Source organism: Nerophis ophidion, linkage group LG10, assembly GCF_033978795.1.
Source record: "Nerophis ophidion isolate RoL-2023_Sa linkage group LG10, RoL_Noph_v1.0, whole genome shotgun sequence".
Lineage (NCBI taxonomy): Eukaryota > Metazoa > Chordata > Actinopteri > Syngnathiformes > Syngnathidae > Nerophis > Nerophis ophidion.
The window spans coordinates 14,850,436-14,868,575 of record NC_084620.1 but is presented as its reverse complement, the minus strand read 5'-3'; the positions used below and the strand labels follow the sequence as shown (position 1 = coordinate 14,868,575).

The window sequence follows — 18,140 nt, the reverse complement described above, 5'->3', positions numbered from 1 at the left end:
TAATCCATATACTCAGTTATTCGACAATTCCACAAAGCCAAAACGGAAAAACTAGTCCTTATGTTTTTGAAGGCCGCAAAAACATTTTGGATGTATATTTATTTTGATGTACTTCTTTTTGCTCAAAAATCTCAATCAACTTAAGCCCTAAACAAAAATACCCCAAACCATTTCTCCTCCCCCTTATTTTAACCCTTTAAAAGGCATTTTCAATCAATATTATTTGTTAAAAAATCTTAAAAAGGTTAAAAACTATAACATTATATTTTGTTTAGGACTGAATTTTGAGAAATTTAGGCAAAGAAAAATAATAATTTAATGTTTCCAGAGAGTTAAGAAAAATTTGGTCTCACAAAGGCATTTTTCCTAATTTTAGTTTGAAGGAACACATTTGTAATATAAGGGACAAATTCTTAGGGATGCACAATATTTATATTGTTTCAAGTCATTTGTTGATGTAATTTGTGCACAGGGTTAGGGTTAAACCCTAAAGACTCAAAGGTGGAGTTGACGTATACTTTGCACTTTTAAAACTTATTTGGACTTTTTTTTCCCCAATATCAGATTTAACGGTGTTAAATTGTACTTACTTTTATCGGCCTATTAATTATTGGTCTGAATCTTCCGATATTTGTCGTGCAGACTAGATATTCTGAACTGTTCAAAAGATGAATATCCTCTGACAAATGTATCCAATATTCATTCAACACAGCATGAAAAAAATGGCATGGAAATACAATAAACATCCCCCGGCTCTCTTGAGGGATACATGTAAAATCAAACAAGAGTCATCCTTTATTAAACAAACTTGCCACGTGCAGGAGCAACACCCACACCAACTATGACATAATAGTGATGGTCACCAACTTTCCCAAATGGTTTCAAAGTGACAAGTGGGAAGAAAGAAAAGAATGTCAAGCATAGATGATACGACCCGTTCCCATGGTAAAGCAAGACAGAAGAAGAGGAAAAAGGTAATGGCACACACCCCAGTCCAAGGCTCAGGCGCCCACGAACCACTTCTAAGCAGAGAAGCCACATCGCACAGTCTGACTGCCATGTTAACTTGGAGATGGCGTCTGAAAATGTGGACACAAAGCACGTCATGTTAGATCAAAACAGCAAGAAGCAACACCTTTCATGCAAAGGCGGAAGGGGGAAGAGGTGGAAGACAGCTTGTCTGCTGCTAGTGCATCAAAGTCGAGAAGGCAGCGCTTCCTCTGAGTGATGGGCAACCTGCGGCACACAAACTTGACAAACCGCAAGCCTACTGGATCTATGCATTTCTAACAAATACCTTTAAGAGAAATAACACAATGTGTACTTGATCGTGGCGGCCCACCACGACAAAACAAAAGCTGCAACACTTTTTTTTTTTTTTTTTTCTTTACATAAAAACAAATAAAAGTTACATAATGTATAAAAATATATTAAGGCTTTCAAACGACAAATATTTCATTGCGTTAACCAGTTTGTTCATAGTTAACTCAAAATTAAACATGATTAATCGCCGATAGATATCTTTTTTCGTCATTAATAAGTGTACCTTAGACAGATCATTTAAGTGTTTAATACCATGACTCGACTATTAGTTTGCGTTAATGAAATGTTGTTTTTTTTAAATAAGATTTTTTTAAACAGCTCAACACTTTTAAGGGGAAGAAAAGTTGGAGCAGCAGCACGACACAAGTGTAACGTCAGGCTTGCTACAGCTCTTGCGGTTTTCCTCAAGCGACAGAGGTAAGGAGTCTTTAGACAAGAGTACAGTGTCCAATAAGACCAGGAAAATATCCTAGATTTGTTGCCGGATGTTTTTTTTATACAAAACAAATCAGTAAGTGTTGGTGAAGTCTCTACAAACTTAAAACATTCTCAAAGTTCATTATACAGTAAGCAGCAACAATTTAAAATAGAGGATAACAAAATAATATGGCAAAGTATGTTATTACTAATAACAGATTTGTTTTTAAATGTATGTATAACTTTTTTAGGATTTTAAAGAAAATATATGCATTATCACAGACTATGTAAATTATGACGAAATTTGACAACGCTCCCTAGCCACGGCCCCAACGCAACAAGTATATTGACAATATGGGGGAAAACCCTGAAAGTAGTATTATTACACATTCATTTTTTCTTTCATTCTCTACAACACCCACACCAACTACGACATATTATTATGTGCTACACTCTACTTCCTCAGGAGATTAGGATCCTTCAACGTCTGTACAAAGATATTGTAGATGTTCTACGAGTCGGTGGTGGCAGGGGCCTTCTTGTACGCAGTGGCTTGCTGGGGCAGCGGGCTCAGAGTGAGGAACACAAACAGACTGGACAAGTTGGTAGAGAAGGCCAGTAACGTGATGGGAGTGGAGCTGGACTCTCTGGCGGTGGTGTCAGAGAGGAGAAGTCTAGCAAAACTCCTAGCCATTATGGACAACACCTCCCACCCGCTACACTCGGACCTTGCGGAGAGAATGAGCACGTTTAGTGGAAGAATCAGACTCCCAAAATGTAACACGGAACGACACAGGAGGTCCTTCATACAGACAGCCATCAGACTGTATAATGCATATGTTCCTTGACTGCACTTAAATGTGGCCTCTTACCGGTTGGACGTGCCCTTAACACCTCCCTAGGGAGGCGTTCGGATGGCATCCTGTCCAGATGCCCGAGCCACCTCATCTGGCTCCTCTCGATGTGGAGGAGCAGCGGCTTTACTTTGAGTTCCTCCCGGATGACAGGGCTTCTCATCCAATCTCTAAGGGAGAGCCCCGCCACACGGCGGAGGAAACGCATTTCGGCCGCTTGTACCTGGGGGCTTATGCTTTTGGTCATGACCCAAAGCTCATGACCATAGGTGAGGATGGGAACATAGATCGACCGGTAAATTGAGAGCTTTGCTCCTTCACCAAAACGGATCGGTACAACGTCCGCATTACTGAAGACGCCGCACCGATCTGCCTGTCGATCTCACGATCCACTCTTCCCCCACTCGTGAACAAGACTCCTAGGTACTTTAACTCCTCCACTTGGGGCAGGGTCTCCCTCCCAACCCGAAGAAAATACTTTTCTCTCGAAAATGATAAACTTACTTCTCACAAAATTATTTTTCTTTTGTGACTTTGGAAACAATAAGTAAATAATATACATGTGGAACTACTTATTCTAAAAAATGCTTTACCTACAATGACTCAAACTTTAATATTTTATTACACTATGATTTCTTTCTATGACTTAAATGTAATTTTCTGTCGAATGACTGATAAATTCCAAACTTATTCAACTACAGATTCAAAAGTAGTCTCGTAGAATTTGTACAGTCAAACCTGTGTTAGCGGCAACAAAAAAATCCCCCAGTTGATCCCCGAAACCCCACTGCAGGGAAAAAGTAAAAAACTATTTTTTGTTTTGGTGGGGTTACAACCGACAGTAATCCGCTTTGCTCAATAAAAAGGGATTTTTGACGGTAGGGCTGGGCGATACTGCCTTTTTTTAATATCGCAATATTTTTAGGCCATATCGCGATATCCGATATTTTGACCTGGCCTTGAATGAACACTTGATGCATATAATCACAGCAGTATGATGATTCTATGTGTCTACATTAAAACATTCTTCTTCATACTGCATTCATATATGCTACTTCTAAACTTTCATGCATAGAGGGAAATCACAACTAAGTCAATTGACCAAAAGTGTATTTATTAAAGTTATTAAGCAATGGCACAAACATTCAAGTCATTTCCAAAACATAAAGTGCAAATTGTCAGACATTTTAAGTGTAAAATAAAAATGAGCTGCATAATAGGAAATAAAATAGTATTCGTCCTTCACTATGTGGTATGTTACTAAGGTTATGAAATTCTCTTCATTCTCCAGTGAGTGACTTTTCAAATGATGCTACATATTAGCAGTAATGCTTCTTTTTATAGCAACGCTTTTGTCCCACACTTGACAAATTACAGTTGTCTGTACGACATATTCCCACTTGAAGCCAAACTACTGCCAGACGATGGAAACCCTGCTGTTTTTATTGGGAATTAAGTCTTCCTTCATTTGTTACCAGATCCGCACCTTCTTTCTCTCGTACGCTACGTTAGCAGCTAACGTAGCCCAGTCCGCTACCTCTCTGCTCTGTGAGAGCGTATACATATGTGACGTATGACGTGACAGTATGTGACGTATGTAAGAATGCGCGCCTGCTTTCTGTGAGAAAGAAAGACAGGAAAAAGTGAGAAGAGCCTGAAGTGTAAGCCCCCAAATAAAAGCAACTTTGTGAGAATGTATACCCGAATATTACGATATAGTCATTTTCTATATCGCACAGAGACAAACCCGCGATATATCATATATATCGATATCTCGCCCAGCCCTAGTTGACGGATCAACTCTCTCCTCAATAAGTTATTTACTGTATAATCATATAAAATCGTCAAAAAGTGTTAGTCATTGTTTCATCCGTTACCGCATGTCACTAAGAAAAATGGCACAGAATTAATTAATACGTGTTTATTTTGTTTGGAGTTTAAGTTGGATTTCATTTTATGTGCTGCATATATTTAACATGCGTGGAGAACATGGGAGCAGTGTACAATTGTGCAGGTGCACACAGAGTGAACAGTGATTATGACGAGGGATTTAACGATAACATTTCATATCACGTTTGCCATCAAATGTATCATGGTTATTATCACAGTATATTTGAATGTGCTCAAAAAGTACTCACACAGTTACAACCAAGTTTTATTTAAACAATGTAATACAATAAATAAAAGGTCTTAGAATATACTTTCTTGGCAGAAAAAAATAGGTTATAATATTGTTCTGGCTACTTAAAAGCCGAATTATTTTTATTTGAGTGTTTAAACGCGCGTTTCATTTGAAAAATTTGCAATTTAACAAAGAAAAAAATTGGTTAGGTGCATCACGTCTGGTTTATGTGTAGCACACAAAATCACTTCCTGTTGTCATATTGTCTCACATATGGATCTAAAAGCACAGCCTGTAGGTTTAATGTGCACAATTAAAACTTAGTATGTCTAATATCTATTTAATACCAGTTTACTTATGGTATATCTCATTAAATTATTTACTGTTCTGTTACAGGGAACAAATAAATGGGAAACAACTGCTATGATATGAAAAGGAGTAGGAATAAATAAGCTCTGCTTCTTCCAACTTAATTTCGGATGTGCTGTAATTAAAAAACTGGAAATATGTAATACATTACATTCTAATTGTATTTTATGCATGTTTTAAATAAACTGGAATTAACTAGTTGCTCAGACAGTAATGTGTTCATATACGTTTAGACTGGGGAATGTCATTTGTTTTAAATAGAGAAAGACGTAAAGGGGAACTGACCTTGATTTTGTTTTGCCTATCATTCAGAATCCTTAACACAAAAACACATTTTTCTTTAATGTATTTTAACTTGAAAATGAACGTTAGCAGAAGCCAGCTAACAAATGGGCTAATGGTATTCGCTCTCTTCCGCCTATAAAGCGCTCTGAAAAACACCCAAAACCGTCCAGCATAGTTTTTCATACAAGTATATATGTAATGTATTAACAGACACATTAGGTTCTGTTATTCACCTTCTTTCTTTCTTTTTTTTTTTAGTTTATTTCAAACTTGAACACACTTATAGTATAATACATCACAGAACTTCATATCATTTCTCTTTACGTCTTGTACGAAAAAGAGTAGGAAGACGCAAAGCTTATTTAATCCTACCCTTTTCCCACTTCAGAGCGTTTACAAATACATACGTTCTTCCTTCCCTAATAGTTTCCCCGCCATTGTCTTGTTTTTCCTCTTCAGTTCTTCCTCAGCGGAGGATGGACGAATTGGACTAGGGCTGGGCGATTATTTGATCGTAATCATTGATCGCGATTAATTTGAGTTTAATAACGGTGATCAGCTGTTAGCAAATTACCTTGATCAATTATGGTGAAAATTTTTTGTTAGAAGTCACCCCAGTAGTAAACAGTAGGGAAGCAACAATGCTTGGTATTAAGGCTGGGCAATATATCGATATACACGATATATCGCGGGTTTGTTTCTGTGCGATATAGTAAATTAGTATATCGTGATATTTGAGTATAAGTTATTACTAGGAGTGTAACTGTACGTGTATTTGTATTGAACTGTTTCGGTACGGGGGTTTTGGTTCGGTGCGGAGGAATACCAAACAAGTTTCCACACAAACATATGAAGTAGCCGCCAATGCTAAAGTCTTAATAAGCTGCTCTGCTTTCTGCCTCCGTCTCCAACACAGCACCCAGCATTGTCCCACCCACACAACCATCTGATTAGTTACAACCATAGCGGTAACAGCCAATCAGCAGTGCGTATTTAGAGCGCATTTAGTCAGCGCTTCAGCGTCGAGCAGGTAGGTGTTTAGCAGGTGAGCAGCGGATTCTCCCCAAATTATAGTAAACACTTTCAAGTCAACTACTACTAACATCACTATGAGCCCGTTGACCTTCTAGAAACTTAAACTGCAGCTCAGATCGCTCGCAGTTCTGGCTTGAGGTGAAGGCTAATTAGCTTTTAGCGTAACGTTAGCTAATTTTTCTATTTTGCTGTGTGTGTGTGTGTGTGTGTGTGTGTGTGTGTGTGTGTGTGTGTGTGTGTGTGTTAGGGGTGCCCCGACGGAATCACCACCTTATCATGGTGGGGCACTTTGTGTGTCTCCATGACCCCTAGAGCTATGTCGGCTGGAGTCTTGTACTCCTGGCAGGGTTACCCAAGCCGAACAGGTCGAAGGGTAGAGGCCAGACTAAGAGTGATCCCGAAGACCTCAACGGTGGAGCAGGCAGAAGATGGTAGCAGTGAGAAGCACCACAATGGCTGTAAAAGTGGATGAAGGCTAAGGGAGCACACTCCGACAGAAAAGCAAGCTGGTGGCGGCAAGCTTTGAGGCGGTTTCCCAAAAACCTGGATTCCGGCAGCTTCCTGCAGCTGTAAGAAGATGCCGGTCGTCTAGGGTCTCCCTTGCCACTGGAATGATCTTCTTACAATCAAAGTAGTGGCGTTGGGAAAAGCGCACCCCTCATGCCACTCTAAAAACCATCATTGCGCAGGTATCTTCTTTACCGGAGTCTCCGACCTCAAAAGTCTGACGGCGATGGAGCGTCCAGTAACGGGGGCAGGTTTGAATGAGCTGGAAGCTCTTAGCTGGAACTCTGCACGTTAGCGGCACAGGACAACGGTCGTTAGCAGCTGGGATTGAGTGGCAGCTGTTTCCGGCAGACTCCTGTGCGTCTGAGCAGCCCCTATCTAGGGACCGCACTACTCACCCCAATTGGGGAAAGGCCTAGAAAAGGTGGCCTAAAGATTGCCCACTCAACACAATTGAGGAAACGCACCTGTCGGGACATTCCATTACGCGGTCGAAATACAAAGATTATACCATTTAGAATTGCAGCATGGAACATAAGGACACTCCTGGATGCCAGTCCGGACAGACCACAGCGCAGAACAGCACTTGTTGCCAGCGAGCTAAAGCGCTACAACGTGGATGTGGCACCACTCAGTGAGACCCGATTCCTCGAGGAAGGCTCACTCAATGAAGTAGGAGAGGGTTATACATTCTTTTGGAAAGGATGCCCCATGGGCGGACCACACCTTCACGGAGTTGGTTTTGCAATCAAGAACAGCCTTCTGCTCAAGCTCACAGAATCACCAGTGGGTGTCAGTGAAGGCTCATGACTCTTCGCATCCCCCTTGCAAAATGCAGACATGTCACTTTGGTAAGTGCCTATGCACCAACTCTGCCATCCAATGTTGAAGAGAAGGATTGCTTCTACCAGACACTCGATGACATCCTCAGTCACATCCCGAGGAGTGACGAAATCATGCTGCTTGGTGATTTCAATGCAAGAGTCGGAAAGAACACGCAAAACTGGAATGGTGTGATAGGCGCCCACGGCATTGGAAAAGTCAACCCCAATGGCATGAGACTCCTTAGTCTCTGTGCGGAACACAATCTTACCATCACAAACACCATCTTCCAACAAAAGAACAAATATAAGGCATCCTGGATGCATCCCAGGTCCAAACACTGGCACCTGATCGACTTTGCGATCGTGAAGAGAGCTGACTTCAAGGACGTGCTCATTACAAGAGCTATGCGAGGGGCAGACTGCTGGACAGACCACCACATTATTCTGACAAAGGTCAGAATGCATGTTCGGCCCCTAACACGTCACGGAGCACCTAAGAGGAAAACACTGAACTGTGCCAGACTCTCCAGCAGCGACACCCGTGACAACTTCCGTCGCTCCCTAGCTGAGAAGCTGGCAGGCATTGAGCCGCTGATAGCCTCAGAGTCTGGGATGGATGAGAAGTGGACCTCCCTATCCACCATCCTCTTTGACACTGCAGCCCAAGTCATTGGTTTCAAAACTAAGAAACACCAGGACTGGTTTGACCAGAATGCTGGAGAGATCTCCACCCTCCTGTACAGAATGCACAAGGCACACAGAGCCACCCTGAACAACCCACAATCCCAATTCCATAAAAAGCAATGGCAAGCCCTTCGTTCTGAGGCCCAAACAACTCTCAGAAAACTGAAAGATGATTGGTGGATCTCAAAGGCCAATGAAATCCAGTCCCACGCTGATAGAAATGATATCCACAGTTTCTATGATGCAGTGAAAACCGTCTACGGCCCCAGAAACTGCTCCCTGGCACCTGTTAGATCTGCTGATGGAACATCTTTAATCAAGGATCAGGCTATGATAGTGGAGCGGTGGGCTGAGCATTTTAACACCGTGCTCAACCAGCCCACCCCAGTGGACCCAACTGTCCTTGCAGAGCTCCCTGAACATCCTAGCTTGCCAGATCTCGACCTCCCCCCAACCTTCAAAGAAATCATGCATGCAGTCAAAACCCTGAAAAACAATAAATCCCCTGGACCTGACAGCATCCCGGCTGAACTTCTCAAGGAAGGAGGCTACCTCTGTACACGGACACTGCATCTCTACATTTCAGAGGTGTGGAGACGAGAGTGTGTCCCGCAACAGTGGAAAGATGCCAACATTGTGACCATCTACAAGAACAAAGGAGACAAATCCATCTGCTCCAATAGTAGGGGTATCTCTCTGTTGGCCATTGCTGGAAAGGTCCTTGCCAAGGTCATGCTCCGCAGACTAATCCCCGCAATATCAGAACGGGTCACCCCAGAGTCGCAGTGTGGTTTTCGGAAAGACAGGGGGACAGTTGACATGATCTTTGTGACACGTCAGCTCCAAGAGAAATGCAGGGAGCAGCACAAGGACTTGTTCATTGCCTTTGTCGACCTTTCAAAGGCATTTGACACAGTATACAGGAACCTACTGTGGGAAGTCCTGAAGAGATTTGGGTGTCCACCCAAGTTTCTCACCATCCTTGCACAGTTCCATTCTGGGATGGTGGCCCGAGTGGTAGTGGGAAGACACAGCTCAGATCCCTTTGGTGTGAAAACTGGAGTGAGGCAGGGCTGTGTGCTGGCTCCAGTTCTCTTCAATATCTTCCTCGTCTGTGTCACAACACTGCTACGTAGGGGGATGGAGGAGCAGGCTGGAGTTACCATAGACTTCAGGATTGATGGTAACCTGTTTAACATCAGGAGGCTACAGGCAACTACCAAGCTGACCTCAGAGACCATCATTGAGCTGCAATACGCCGATGACTATGCCCTGGTTGCCCATACACCACAGGCTCTGCAAAACATCCTCTCGGCAGTTGTAACTGCATATACCAGAATGGGACTGACGATCAACACCCAGAAGACAGAGGTACTCTGTCAGTCTAGTGCTGACCTCCCACAAAACCCCACAATAACCCTCACAGCAGCAGGGCAACAGCTGCTCACGGTGCCCACCTTTAAATACCTGGGGAGCATAATGTCTGACACCTGCTCAATGGATGACGAGATCCAGAACCGCCTCAAGCAAGCATCAGCATCTTTTGGTCGTCTAAGGAGAAGGGTTTTTCAAAACAGCAACCTCAAACTCCACACCAAAGAGCTGGTCTACAGAGCAGTATGCATCACTGCATTACTGTACGGATGTGAGGCATGGACTATCTACAGCCGCCATCTGAGAAGCCTGGAGACTTTCCATGTAAGATGTCTGCAGAAGATCCTTGGCATCACATGGAAGGACAGAGTGCCGCACACAGAAGTGCTGGAGAGGGCAGGCAGCTGCAGTGTGGAGTCCATCATGACCCGACATCAACTCAGGTGGTTGGGGCATGTCATCCGAATGCCCAGCCATAGATTTCCACGCAAAATCCTCTATGGTCAGTTACACCTAGGCCAACGCAGTGCTGGTGGGCAGAAGAAGCGGTTCAAAGACCAAATGAAGACCACACTGAAGAGATGCCAGATCAACCCCTCTTCACTGGAGGAACTTGCTTCCTGCCGAGACCTCTGGCGCTCCCACTCCTCACAGGGAGTGGATTATATAGAGGAACAGCGCACACAACACCGTGCAGCAAAGCGTGCGAAGAGGCATGCTCGCCGAGCCACCCCTGCTCCCCCCAGCACCTCCTTCACATGCCCGGTCTGTAACCGCATCTGTGGATCCAGGATCGGACTGTTCAAACATCAGCAGACTCACAAATAAAAAGATGTTCATCATCGAATCGATGGACAACCATAAGCAAGCAAGCAAGCAAGTTAGGGGCAGCAAAGCCCTGTCTGTCTGTTATTTCATTGAACTCCATGTTGTTCAGGGATGAATAGTCTCTCCTATTGCTATTGTACTATTTTTTCAGCTATAGTTATATTAATCATTAGTAATGTAGCAGCCTAGATTTGAAAAGCAGGGGCTCTGCTATCACATGTTGAAAAAAATATAACATTTACATAATAAAAGTCAACTACAGGTTTCCCAAATGCTGTAATAAATTAAGCATGATGAGTTGACTTGAAACTGTTTAATGTTGCACTTTTTATATGTTGAAGAAAGGATTTGTCATTTTATTTAATCAAAGCAACAATTTGAGGCAGTTTAATGTGGATTAACGTGGGCAAAAATATTATAGTGTTCCCAATGTCAAAAGGATAAAGCCATTGTTTACAAATTTGGTAAATAAATAACCCCAAAAAATTTTGTTTTCTTACTGTACTGAAAATGAACCGAACCGTGACCTCTAAACCGAGGTACGTACCAAACCGAAATTTTTGTGTACCGTTACACCCCTAGTATCAAGTGTTCATTTAAGGCCAAGGCAAAATATTGAGATATATATTGTGTATCGTGATATGGCCTAAAAATATTGAGATATTAAAAAAAGGCCATATCGCCCAGCCCTACTTGGTAAAATCTTGCACGGCACAATCCACCTTTACTGCTCATGATCCTTTGTGTCTGTGAAAGTTATGTGTATTGGTGTACGTTTGAGTGGGTTTGTGTGAAAGTGTGTCGGTGTGCGCGACCATCTCGTTCTGTCGCAGAAGTCGGTCTCCTCACAACGTAATTAATATTCAATCACATTGTGCCTCCTCCCCTTACACAGCTGGAAGTGCAGCCCAGGAGAACAAAAATAAATGACTAACATTAGCGTAGAAGTTGAAACCACATTTAAAAGATCTGCTGCAGTGCTCCAGTAATCCTGCCCTGAACGCAGACTTGCAGGCATGGTAATATACTAATGAATTGTTTGTCACAGCTCAGTCACTATTAGAAACCCAGATTTTAAGCATACAGCGGCTTATTTGTTGTACAGATGCATCACAATTGTTTTTCCCTTGAACAACAACAATCCTACTTATGGCAAACTGCATGAGAGCCGACGACTACTACTTTGGGATAAATGATGATCCGGAAGCTTCTATTTCTGAGCCTGAATGTACAGAGAATGATCTACAAGTTTTAGAAGCAGAGTGCTTAACAAATCCAACTCTAATGAAACACTAAGCATCATGCAGCAGTATTTCTAATTGCTAAACAAGTTATTCAAACTATGAACAAAAAAAAATTAAATTACTGTTAAGGATGGGAATCGAAAAAACGGTTCTTTTTTAGAACCGGTTTTCAGTGTATCAAACCCTTGGAATCACTTTCTACTGCGTCCAGCAGTTCTCTTAATGGTTCTTCCGATGGGGGTGACTTTAATACGCAATGTGCACTCAGCAACATGGCGTGTTCCCGGACGGAAAAAGCGCACTTAAGTTTGCTGACATTTTACAAACCCCATTTCCATATGAGTTGGGAAATTGTGTTAGAGGTATATATAAACTGAATACAATGATTTGCAAATCCTTTTCAACCCATATTCAACTGTATGCACTACAAAGACAAGATAGTTGATGTTCAAACTCATAAACTTTATGTTTTTTTTGCAAAAAATAACTTACAATTTCATGGCTGCAACACGTGCCAAAGTAGTTGGGAAAGGGCATGTTCACCACTGTGTTACATCACATTTTCTTTTAACAACACTCAATAAACGTTTGGGAACTGAGGAAATTAATTGTTGAAGCTTTGAAAGTGGAATTCTTTCCCATTCTTGTTTTAAGTAGAGCTTCAGTCGTTCAACAGTCCGGGGTCTCCGCTGTTGTATTTTACGCTGCATAATGCGCCACACATTTTTGATGGGAGACAGGTCTGGACTGCAGACGGGCCAGGAAAGTACCCGCACTCTTTTTTTACAAAGCCACGCTGTTGTAAAACGTGCTTAATGTGACTTAGCATTGCCTTGCTGAAATAAGCAGGGGCGTCCATGAAAAAGAAGGCGCTTAGATGGCAGCATATCCATCCATCCATCCATTTTCTACCGCTTATTCCCTTTCGGGGTCACGGGGGGCGCTGGCGCCTATCTCAGCTACAATTGGGCGGAAGGCGGGGTACACCCTGGACAAGTCGCCACCTCATTGCAGGGCCAACACAGATAGACAGACAACATTCACACTCACATTCACACACTAGGGCCAATTTAGTGTTGCCAATGTTGTTCCAAAACCTGTATGTACTGTACTTTTCAGCATTAATAGTGCCTTCACAGATGTGTAAGTTACCCATGCCTTGGGCACTAATGCACCCTCATACAATCACAGATGCTGGCTTTTGAACTTTGTGTCAATAACTGTCTGGATGGTTCGATTCCCCTTTGGTCCGGATGACACGATGTGGAATATTTCCAACAACAATTTGAAATGTGGACTTGTCAGAAAACAGAACACTTTTCCACTTTGCAACAGTCTATCTTAGATGAAGGCGCTTAGATGGCAGCATATGTTGTTCCAAAACATGTATGTACTGTACTTTTCAGCATTAATAGTGCCTTCACAGATGTGTAAGTTACCCATGCCTTGGCCACTAATGCACCCTCATACAATCACATATGCTGGCTTTTGAACTTTGTGTCAATAACTGTCTGGATGGTTCGATTCCCCTTTGGTCCGGATGACACGATGTGGAATATTTCCAACAACAATTTGAAATGTGGACTTGTCAGAAAACAGAACACTTTTCCACTTTGCAACAGTCTATCTTAGATGAAGGCGCTTAGATGGCAGCATATGTTGTTCCAAAACATGTATGTACTGTACTTTTCAGCATTAATAGTGCCTTCACAGATGTGTAAGTTACCCATGCCTTGGGCACTAATGCACCCTCATACAATCACATATGCTGGCTTTTGAACTTTGTGTCAATAACTGTCTGGATGGTTCGATTCCCCTTTGGTCCGGATGGCACGATGTGGAATATTTCCAACAACAATTTGAAATGTGGACTTGTCAGAAAACAGAACACTTTTCCACTTTGCAACAGTCTATCTTAGATGATCTCAGGCCCGGAGAAGCCGGTGGCATTTCTGAATGTTGTTGATAAACGGCTTTCACTTTGCATAGTAGAGCTTTAACTTTTACGGCGTGGCGCAGTTGGGAGAGTGGCCGTGGCAGCAACCTGAGGGTTCCTGGTTCAATCCCCACCTTCTACCAACCTCATCACGTCTGTTGTGTCCTTGAGCAAGACACTTCACCCTTGCCCCTGATGGTTCGTGGTTAGGGCCTTGCATGGCAGCTCCCGCCATCAGTGTGTGAATGTGTGTGTGAATGGGTGAATGTGGAAATAGTGTCAAAGCGCTTTGAGTACCTTGAAGGTAGAAAAGCGCTATACAAGTATAACCCATTTAACATTTAACTTGCACTTACAGATGTAGCGACAAACTGTATTTAGTGACAGAGGTTTTCTGAAGTGGTCTTCAGCCCATGTGGTGATATCCTTTAGAGATTGATGTCGGTTTTTGATACAGTGCCGTCTGAGGTGTCGAAGGTCACGGTCATTCAATGTTGGTTTCCGGCCATGCCGCTTACGTGGAGTGATTTCTCCAGATTCTCTGAACCTTTTGATGATATAATGGACCATAGATGTTGAAATCTCTAAATTTTTTGCAATTGCACTTTGAGAAACATTCTTAAACTGTTTGACTATTTGCTCACGCAGTTGTGGACAAAGGGGTGTACCTCGCCCCATCCTTTCTTGTGAAACACTGAGCATTTTTTTGGAAGCTTTTTTTATACCCAATCATGGCACCCACCTGTTTGCAATTAGCCTGCACACCTGTGGGATGTTCCAAATAAATGTTTGATGAGCATTCCTCAACTTTATCAGTATTTATCGCCACCTTTCCCAACTTCTCTGTCACGTGTTGCTGGCATCAAATTCTAAAGTTAATGATTTGCAAAAAAATAAAGGTTTATCAGTTTGAACATCTAATGTTGTCTTTGTAGCATATGGGTTGAAAATGATTTGCAAATCATTGTATTCTGTTTATATTTCCATCTAACACAATTTCCCAACTCATATGGAAACGGGGTTTGTACTCAAAAAAAGCCACAACAGTGCTACTTCTAATAAATTCAAGGTTGATATTTCCTCAAGAGGAGGACATACAAGCAATATGGTGAAACATTTGCGCATAGAGCATAGAATGAATGCACCCTTTTTTGAACCGCACCGATATACCAGGCTGATGCAGTCATCTGACGGGAAAAAAAACAGGTACTAATACTGCCGATAATGTCATTGCTATTACCTGTAAATCGAATTAAATGCATTCTCATTTAGATAAGCATGAGGAGACATTCTAACTAGTTTGGAGACAGGTGTTGTAACTTATGGGTTGTATAGTTCATGTGTGATGATCATTCATAATTTGCATGCTAGATTTAATTGCTGATAAATTGATCTATTATTATTTACAGCTAAAGAGTTAAAAGTGAATTGATTGGATTTATACATGTATTTCATATTATTTGAGAAACACTGACAATGGATTGATTTATTTTCTATTGTATAGCCTAACAAAGGGTTTACTAAAATACTGCATGTTCCACAATGCATTGCAGCAAACCGGATGTAAAAAAAAAAGGAGAGGGAGCAGGTGCATTGCGGTTGATGAGATTGAGCGTTACGAGCCTACGGGTGATGAATGAATGACAGATAAGATATAAGGATCGTTTTGTACAGTTTGTATCCCCATTTTTTCCTTATATATAGTACAACTTTATTTACACATTTTGACGTCCTGTCCAATACTTGATCGTAGTTAATCTACAACGGGCACTAATGGCTCCACATCACGTCTGCCACAAGTTTTCAATGCAGCAGGGTAGAGTACTACTCGGCCAGGAATGACAAATGTCACCGAGCAATGAATACGTTTGTGGTCAAAAGCTTACAACAATTTGCCAGATAGATGGTCCTTCGGTAGGTGAATGTTCAAATTAAGTAAAACAAAAAAAAGTTGCATTATTTCCTCCAACCACATTTTTCAGACACATACTAATGGGGCTCTGAAAATTACAATACTGTGTATAATTTCATTCATGTCAGCAATTCAACTTCAAATGTGAAATTAACTCATTACATGCAAAGTGACATTTGTCAAATCTGGAATTAATACAACTTTGATGATCATGGCTTAAAGTCTTAAAAAAAAAACATTTGAGATTTTGAATTTAAGGTTTTCAAAGGTTTTAAGCAATAAACATATCTAAAGAAGGTTCAAAATCTCATGGCCTTTCACCTTGTAAATCTAAATAAATCTTTGCATTATATATATTGCATGCTATATTTTGTAGGTAGATGAAAAAATCTTAAATTTAAAACATACATTCTTCGGTAATTTTTCACACTTTATTTTGTTAAATTCCACGGACATATTTATTTAAAAAAAAATCTATTTTCAAAAGGTTTTTTTCTATGCTGTGTGCCTCTGAAGACCTCACTGTTGGCTAAGTAAGGTCATGTTAGCGCTATAAAACTAAATTGATGCCAATTTTTTTTATTTCCAAATAAGAATTGCTAACAGAATTGTTAAGCAGAAGCGGAAGTGGAATCGGAACAAGAAATATCTTATCAATTCGCATCCCTAATTACTGTACAGTGTCTACTCTGTGATGGCAACTGATGGGATGCTCACATATTCCTGTTTAGATGAAGAATTAATCATAGATTGATTAATTAATCATAAAGCTCATGCAGGTTAAAATAAGGTGCTGCAAACAGTGTCGTTCTAAACATCTCTGGGTATATGTTGCATGTCAAAGTTGATCAACTTCAGTTTGTGGCTACAACCTTCTACGATACAGGAGCGAGATGATTAATAATTTAGAATTAAATTTCACCAGCTCAGAGGCAATACAGCAGCTCAGTATGGCAAGACTGTAGGAGCATAAATTAGTTAAAAGGGAACAGCACTTTTTTGTAATCTTGCCTATCTTTCACAATCATGAAACAAGGAGACAAAATGTTATTTCTTTGCATTCTAACTTGTAAAAATCACATTTTTCTTGGTGGCGAGCAATTCAGCTAATTAGAGCAATCAATTGTACTGAGAAATCACTTTAAAAATGCATCCAAAAAGCGTCAATACTTCATTTATGTTCCGTAAACCTTTATGGTAACCAAGCTGTAGCGACATTGTTATTCTAAGAGAGAACAAGGTGGAACTCTTTCCAGCGTAGTAACACATTGAAATGCGTCGGTATTAGACGTAAAAGCTAGCTTCTGCGTCAGCACACATTGTGTTGTAATGCACAACACATGCGATAAGTCACGAATCTTAATGACTTAAAAACATGATCATATTACAGTATCTGTAAAGTATTAGCCCACATTTCATGCTTTGTTTGTACACAACTAGCCAAACAGCATAAACACAGTAGTTGTAATAACCCACAAGCTGGGTGTAGCAGGATTAATATTAAAGTTCTACAGTTGTGCGTTTCGTCCAGCGATTTTTCCCGTTTAGAGTATTTATGTCGAAAAAGCTAGGCTTCAAGTTCCGCATTTTGCCGCTGCGAGTCACGCCTACCTCACTCTCTCGGCTTTCGCCTGCTCTGTCTCACCCTTCCTGGCTTCTACCAGCAGCAATTCATCCTCTGTATATTTAGCTCTAAAAAGATAAGGTTGGGAATGCTCATTTGTCCAAAAAGAGTCGTCTATGTTGTCTGTTACCAAGTCTGCCATTATTAAATAAATAAATGATGATTGGGTTGTACTTGTATAGCGCTTTTCAAGGTACTCAAAGCGCTTTGACACTACTTCCACATTTACCCATTCACACACACATTCACACACTGATGGAGGGAGCTGACATGCAAGGCGCTAACCAGCACCCATCAGGAGCAAGGGTGAAGTGTCTTGCTCAGGACACAACGGACGTGACGAGGTTGGTACTAGGTGGGGATTGAACCAGGGACCCTCGGGTTGCGCACGGCCACTCTCCGTGCGTATTTGTAATGAACAGTTTCGGTGCAGGGGTTTTGGTTCGATTCGGAGGTGTACCGAACGAATTCCACACGGACATATTAAGTAGCACACCGCACGTTGTGTAAACAAAGCACACCGAGGCACCATGACTTGATTTACGTAGACCCCAACTTAAACAAGTTAAAAAACGTATTCGGGTATTACCATTTAGTGGTCAATTGTACAGAATATGTACTGTACTGTGGAATCTACTAATAAAAGTTTTGAACGGTCAAAAAAAAAACAACACACGGCATGCTAGCAGCTACCCGGCTAGGATAGACTGACCATACCTTGTCTTTTCACCGGATATGTCCTCTTTGTGTGGAGCTGACCAAGTGCATTTTCTTAAATGCCTCAAATGTCCGGCATTTTGAG

General features: G+C 41.5%; 1 protein-coding gene across 11 annotated transcripts in view; it reads right to left on the bottom strand.

Annotated features, from left to right (window-relative positions):
* Positions 1-18,140, bottom strand: part of elavl2 (ELAV like neuron-specific RNA binding protein 2) — a 119,967-nt gene that overhangs the window by 64,936 nt on the left and 36,891 nt on the right. For all 11 annotated transcript variants that reach the window (XM_061912567.1, XM_061912573.1, XM_061912566.1 and 8 more), the window contains one exon: positions 989-1,079. In XM_061912567.1, coding sequence (XP_061768551.1) covers positions 989-1,060 — 72 coding nt within the window. In that variant the 5' untranslated portion in view covers positions 1,061-1,079. The remainder of the gene's footprint in view (positions 1-988; positions 1,080-18,140) is intronic.